Source organism: Platichthys flesus, chromosome 8 (assembly GCF_949316205.1).
Source record: "Platichthys flesus chromosome 8, fPlaFle2.1, whole genome shotgun sequence".
Classification (NCBI taxonomy): Eukaryota; Metazoa; Chordata; class Actinopteri; order Pleuronectiformes; family Pleuronectidae; genus Platichthys; species Platichthys flesus.
Window position 1 is genome coordinate 6,272,705 of NC_084952.1, and position 6,663 is coordinate 6,279,367.

A 6,663-nucleotide genomic window follows, 5' to 3' on the forward strand; every position below is an offset into this window, starting at 1 on the left:
AATGGCAGGTCAGCAAATCTCTGGAGCGAAAGTCAGACACTCATTTTTTTTACAGCGTCCATTAAAGGCTACGTGACCTATAAACACATTTTCTAAATAATCTGCCATGATCGAGTGCCGTAGAGGAAGAAGGGTTGCTCAGACGGTGTGTCTCACGATTCATTTTAATCAGAGTAGGACTCGGTTAATATTAACTAGTTATCAGCTCATAAACGCTGAACAGTCCGGCTTTGTTACTATCAAGGTAAATGTCTCACCACCACACCCTCTGTTTGTCTGCCTTAACAGCGAACCAGTTAGCACCTGTTAGGGCCATTCCCTTTCATACACTCCCTCTGTGCTCTCAGGAAGCCGGTGCATGGTGTGAGAAAACGGCTTATTACACATTTGAATCATGGCCCAGCACTGGCACATGTTGTATCTGTGCAGCGTTTGGCACCTCCAGACCCTTCATGTGGCAGCTTTCAACCTGGACACTCACAACGTGCTGCAGAGAAGCGGAGATCCAGGAAGCATGTTTGGATTTTCCATTGCGTTTCACCAGCAGCTGAGGCCGGCCAGAAAGAACCTGTGAGTGACAATAGGTATGTTATTCAACTAAAGGATAGAGAGTTCTGTGTGTGTGTCTTTACAACTTGAGGTGTCTTCGTCCAGATTGTTGGTTGGAGCTCCACAAGCAAAACACCAGAACCAGGTGAACGTTACAGGTGTTGTTTACCAGTGTGACCTGACTACGACGTCCGAGCGCTGTCAGCCCATTGAGTTTAACAGTGAAGGTTTGTCTGCTTATTTTCATCTGAAGATTGCATTGTCTTAATATGTTTCAAACAATGGAGAGTAAAGTGAATTTTCCCAAGTTATGTGTAAATTATATTACTTTATATTCATTAAATGCTATTTTGTACTTTTTCTTTTCTGACTGAAATACTGAATATGTACAGCCGGTTCCAAAACACTGAGAACTTTTCATAGATTTATATATATTATATATATATTTGGAATGTTTCACATCTGAAGCTCCTACTTATCTGTCAGATTAGGATTTAATCTAAAAAAATCACATAGATTAAACGAGAGGCTCCCGATATATTTGGCTAATAAAGGTCCAAAGACAGAATTCAGATGTATTACAGCCTAGATTATTTTTTCATTACCTCTCCCTGTCCGGCATATTAACCTTGTGATCCCTAAATGTATATGAAGTAGTTAAAATGAAAAAATTAAAAAGCATTTAGACATCTGATACATTAAGTACATACCAGTAATACATCTTTGTAAGTAGCATTTTAAAAGCAGGATCTGAGTTTTGCTTTTTCTACTGTATTAAAGTGATGTTTTGGCCTCTCAGTGAGCTCAGCTTGTTTATTTTTCTAGAGTTCCTCAATAGCAAAGACATAAATGGCCAGTGGATGGGAGTTAGAGTGACGAGCCAAGGTCCGGGGCAAAATGTAATGGTAAGCTAAACACTCCGCGCTGGAAGAATAAAATCAGAATAGAACGAACCAGTCAACAGATTTTTATAGTTTCCCCTTCCGTCCCTTGTAGACTTGTGCCCATCGATACCAACAGTGGAGCTCGAGCCCCAGCGGGAATGTCCCTCACCTGCTGACGGGTCAGTGTTACCTTCTAGGTGACGACCTGCAGGCCGGGGGGGAAGAGAGGACCTGGAGGAGGGTTGTTTGTGATTCTGAGCACCTCAGCAGACGGCAAAACAGCCACGAGTGGTTTGCGTACTGCCAGCAGGGCCACGGAGCCTCTTTTGCAAAGGACAACCGGTCGCTGTTGTTCGGGGCCCCCGGCGCTTACCTGTGGAAAGGTGAAATAAAGCTTACAGCTGCAGCTCAGGTGTTTCATCAGTAAAAACTAAAATGTGCAACTGAGACAAAATAAGGGTTTACCCTTTTTGTTTGTTCTTTTATTTCGGGAAATGCACTTTAAAGGGGACATATTATGCCCATTTCACCACAGTTGATATGGTTCCTTCTCATTTCTTAATGAAATGTCTGTAACATTTTTTGGTAAAAATACCCCAAGGATCATTTAAAACAGCACCTTTTTACTATGTCTAAAACAGACCTCCTCAGATCAAGCTATTTTGAGGGCCCCGCCCCCCTCTCACCCCGCCCCCATCTTACCCCACCCCCTTTCACCCCTCTCATCCCTCCCCCTTCTCACCCCTCCCCCCTCTCATGGAGGTGTAGGACATGTGTTTGAATGTGTTCTCACTACAGAATGCATTCAACATCTATAGGGCAGATTATGGGCCTTTATGTCTAAAAGGAATAGAGCAGTAAGTTTTTTTTTTTTTATGCATGAGATATCAGTCATTTCTGCAATAAAATTATGACTGAGGAATAAAATACATAAATTACTCTTCCCTCTGTATCACTTTGCTAACTGCTCATCTTACACGTGTCAATTGTTGACATGTTACATATCAAACATTAAAAGCACACAACTGTTTCTATAAACTTTTATTGTCAGAAAGATTGCTAGAAAGATTGCCACAGAGCTTTTTAATCATACTTATTAAATGTACTGGCTGGGACAGAGGTAATAAATACAAAAAATACCAAGTATAATAAATACATTCATTACAAAAATACAATTTGTGCCATCAGTAGCTATACTGTAAACAAAGGAACACAACACATGTGAACTTTGCTCAGCCGTTACAGGTATTTGGCGTACAGAAGCTTTGTGAGCTGGTGTTGAGGCCCTCTGGGCCGGAGAATCAGGGTGGTCCTGCCCTCCTGCTCGGTGCTCCAGATACGCAGAGTGTTCCCTGATGCTCAGGGAAGTTATACAGGGTTCAGACCTGCCCTTGATTGAAACTCGACACATAGCTGGCTATAACTTCCTACTTGTCAGGTTTCTCATACTAGGCAGAGAGATCCTCAGGTTTTGAGATCTTCAGCACCTCATTCACATATGGGGCCGGGTCCTGAAAAACCTTGTGAAAGATGAGGTCCAACAGGTTATCCATGTAATCTGTAATACAAATTGGGGAAAAAGTTGGGCATTTTGCACTTTTTTGTATTTATTATTTGGGAGCGTGGAGAGAACAACACTCACGAACCCGCCATGTGTTCACCGTTCACTCGCCAGCCGTCCTCGATTAATGAAAACTCCTGTAAAGTCTCTCCCTATCCCCCACCACTACATACTAGCCCCCCAACCCCTCACACACACGGCACAACATGCTAACGGCACTAGCCTCCACACAAAATGTCTAAAAGAAGCAAATACCAGAATTATAAAAAATAAAAATACTTACAGTTCCCTCGTCTTCAGTATTGCCATGGAAAGATGGCACCGACCCCTCTTTCAATAACAACCTTTTAGAGAATCCAGCGTTATATTGGCCCAGGTTGATGAAACAGTCCGATTCAAAGTGGTGGCAGTAACGTTGCCATCATATATGAACTCAATCCATCTCAATCTTGTGTCTTCTGAAGCTGGAGTCACATGAAGACATGTTTGCAGCTGACCACCGATTCATGCTGCTAGTTAGCTAATCCAAGTGTTTCCAAGGCTTGCAAGAATGAAATGGCTGACACCGGTGGACCGATCTTCTATAAAGTGGGAGGGTCCATCTAGGGGTGGGTCGAGTGGTAGTGGGGGAGTGCATAGAGCTATGGGGGAATGTACTCAATGGGCATTTTTCGACTATGACGTCTATTTCGGGGGAAATTCCATTGGACGCACTTTAGCACATAGTTTCTGAAATAGAGGAACCACAACAAATCGCGGGAGGGATTTTTTTCCAGAGTTTTTGGGAAGGTAGACATGCCAGATACCCAAACTAATGTGTAGAAGCACTACAAAAGTGGAATTTTCATAATATGTCCCCTTTAATTTCAAATGTTATTCTAGATTTAGTTTTTTTACAGTGCAGTTCACGTATTAAGATTTAAACAATAGACACAAACAAACATTTTATACATAGATTTAATTTGCATAAGAGACAGAGTGAAAGTTTGAATCTTTCAAAAAGCCAGATTGAGTAGAAGCACAATTGACCTCTAAAAATAAAAAAGGTTAAAAATAAAACAAATACACAGTTACATTACATTTCATTTCATTCAGCTGAAGCATTGATCCAAAGCAATTTACAATAAGTGCATCAACCATGAGGGCATGAACCCAGAACAACAAGAATCAAGAAACTAACAATTTCTTCAAGAAGCCAAACTAAAAGTGCCAGAGGGTGTTTTTTTTTTTTTTTTTCTTTTTTTTAATTCAAGGTAAAGTCGGAAGAGATGTGTTTTTAGTTTGCTGTGGAAGATGGGTTGACTCCCTGCTGTCCTGATGTTGATGGGGAGCTCGTTCCACCATTGAGGAGCCAGGACAGCAAACAGTGGTGATTTAGTTCAGTGTTAAAGTCGCAGTGAGGGAGCAACAAGCCGATTGGTAGATGCAGAGAGAAGTGGACGGGCTGGGGTTTGAGTTTTGACCGTGTCCTGGATGGAGACTGGACCCGATCCGTTCGCAGCACGGTACACAAGTACTAGTGTTTTGAAACGGATGTGGGCAGCTACTGGTAACCAGTGAAGGGAGCGGAGCAGCTGAGAAGTGTGAGTGACAGTTCTGTCTGGTGTCACCAAAAACATTTGCAAATGTGTTTTATACAAATATTTTTAATACAATCCAAATATTGTTATAAACATCAGATGTGACACTTAATGTGAATGACTGTTCATTTGACAATGTTCAAGCCATGAATGATAATAGCTCTTTAAATCAGAAAGTCGACTGTTTGGATTGTTAATCTATTCCATAAGCTTTGACATCAGAGTAGACTGTTGTTTTGCCAGCCTTCCTCCTGCTGAAGGTTGCTGTAGAATAAACCAATGAGTCCTCGTGTCTCTGGGGAAGCATGTGGAAAATCACAAAATGTCTTGAAATTAACATATGAAAAGAAACCACTGCTTTACTAACCATCCTGACTGATATAGAAATTAGGGGGCTGGTGCTATTATTATATGTAACATAAAATATATTTGTAAAAATGTCCTTAATGCGTGTGTGTAAATTGGTAACAACGATAACAATCAAATACATAGAAGTTAAATAAATAAAAAAATGTAGCACATATATTTTTCAAACTGTCCGTCTAATCAACTTCACATTTGGCGTGTGTATTGTAAAATGCTCACAGAAGTGTTTTTGTGCAGCTTGGACATGTTATATTTCCAATATTAAAAAGATTTATTGGCAGTGAGCCTTCAGTATGTGGAACAAGTTGAACACGTCTTCTTCTACGTCCTCAGATAAACGACAGCAGTGGTCGACAACGAGGTCAAACTGCAGGTCAAACTCGGCACCAGATCATTTTGATCCTTTGATCATTTGAACCATGTCGGACTGACACAGATAAACTGTCCAGCAACAAATACAGATACCAATGTGTCTGTGACAGGATCATATATGAATCAATAAATAGGTTGGGTTCCATTATTAATGCTTCTGTCTTTTCATCATGTACCTTACCTGCTGACTTGGTGGATTACCACCGACTGCTGCAGCCTCTGTTTGTAAAGAAACTCCATCTGTGTGATAAAAGATAAAAGATGCTGCAGGTCAACTTACACAAAGGAGTAATGTTAATTCTGTGTATTTATCTTTTGCTAAATACTTTTAAATAAGTAAAATATAGGAATATTTGATCACCTTTGCAACAATCACAGGTTCTCTCCTGGATCAGGACGACAATAAAAATCAGACTTATTGCCAATGCAGCACTTAACAGACACAGAACTGTATTGGCCTTCTGTACATTCCAGATGTTGACCACTGAAACACAAGAATTAAATAATCAAACTTAATTAGGATTTGAAATAATGTTTAAATTTAAAAAGGAACATATGTGACCAATTTGTGAAACATGATAGTAATTTATTTTATTGATTCCAAATTAAACACACAAATTTGATATTTTAACAATAAAAAACAGTTACCTTCATTTTCCAGTTTTATTCCCCGTCCAAATAAAATCTCTCCACATGTGACCACAGCGCAGTAATAAGTCCCAAAATCAGAGGAACTAAAACTCTTACAGGAATTGAAGACACATCTGTGGGGTGATCGAGCTTCAAGGCTCCCGTCGCATTCATCACCACTACTGCCATGAACATAAACTAAACTGGGATGAGATTCATCAGCTCTGAACCAGTACAGCTTGTCATATGTTGGACATGTGTGGTTGTCAGAGTCGGACAGGACGGAACACTGCAGAGTCACAGAGTCTCCTGAACCGACCGGGTCAGATGGAGGGACTTGAATGACGGCAGTTATATCAGGTTCTGGTCCTGAGAAATACAAACACAAAAACTAACAAGCTCTAATGAAAAGAAAACAAGTTGAATACATTTACTCATATGATTGATGTAAATTGAGAAGATATTTGTTCTCTTTATAAATATTATATAGATACAAGGTTAAATTGCTTATGAGTTGTGTCTGGTGTTTGCAAAGTTATTGAATTTTCAAAAAGATGTGAAATGTTTGTGTTTTTTTTATTTACCTTTGATTTTCAAAAATGTTCCAATCAACAATTTCATGTCAAGATTAAGTTGTTCCATGCAGTAGTAAACTCCAGCATCACTCGGCTCTGCTTTATTAATGTACAGAACAAAGCTTCCAGGCTCTTGTTTGACTGTA

General features: G+C 40.1%; 1 protein-coding gene across 1 annotated transcript; it reads left to right on the forward strand.

Annotated features, from left to right (window-relative positions):
* Positions 1–288: 288 nt before the first annotated feature.
* LOC133958660 (integrin alpha-6-like) lies at positions 289–5,460 on the forward strand. Its single transcript, XM_062393565.1, has 5 exons — positions 289–570; positions 655–776; positions 1,375–1,454; positions 1,546–1,816; positions 5,274–5,460. Exons 1-5 carry the CDS (start codon positions 395–397, stop codon positions 5,354–5,356), a joined length of 732 nt encoding a protein of 243 aa, XP_062249549.1. The 5' UTR covers positions 289–394; the 3' UTR covers positions 5,357–5,460.
* Positions 5,461–6,663: the final 1,203 nt, after the last annotated feature.

What these genes read in the sequence shown, in the direction of transcription:
- LOC133958660 (XM_062393565.1), top strand. Translation starts at nt 395, where the DNA reads ATGGCCCAGCACTGGCACATGTTGTATCTGTGCAGCGTTTGGCACCTC. An exon ending in CATTGAGTTTAACAGTGAAG is followed by an intron (nt 777 to 1,374) that starts GTTTGTCTGCTT and finishes TTATTTTTCTAG; the next exon opens with AGTTCCTCAATAGCAAAGAC. An exon ending in GTCCGGGGCAAAATGTAATG is followed by an intron (nt 1,455 to 1,545) that starts GTAAGCTAAACA and finishes CGTCCCTTGTAG; the next exon opens with ACTTGTGCCCATCGATACCA.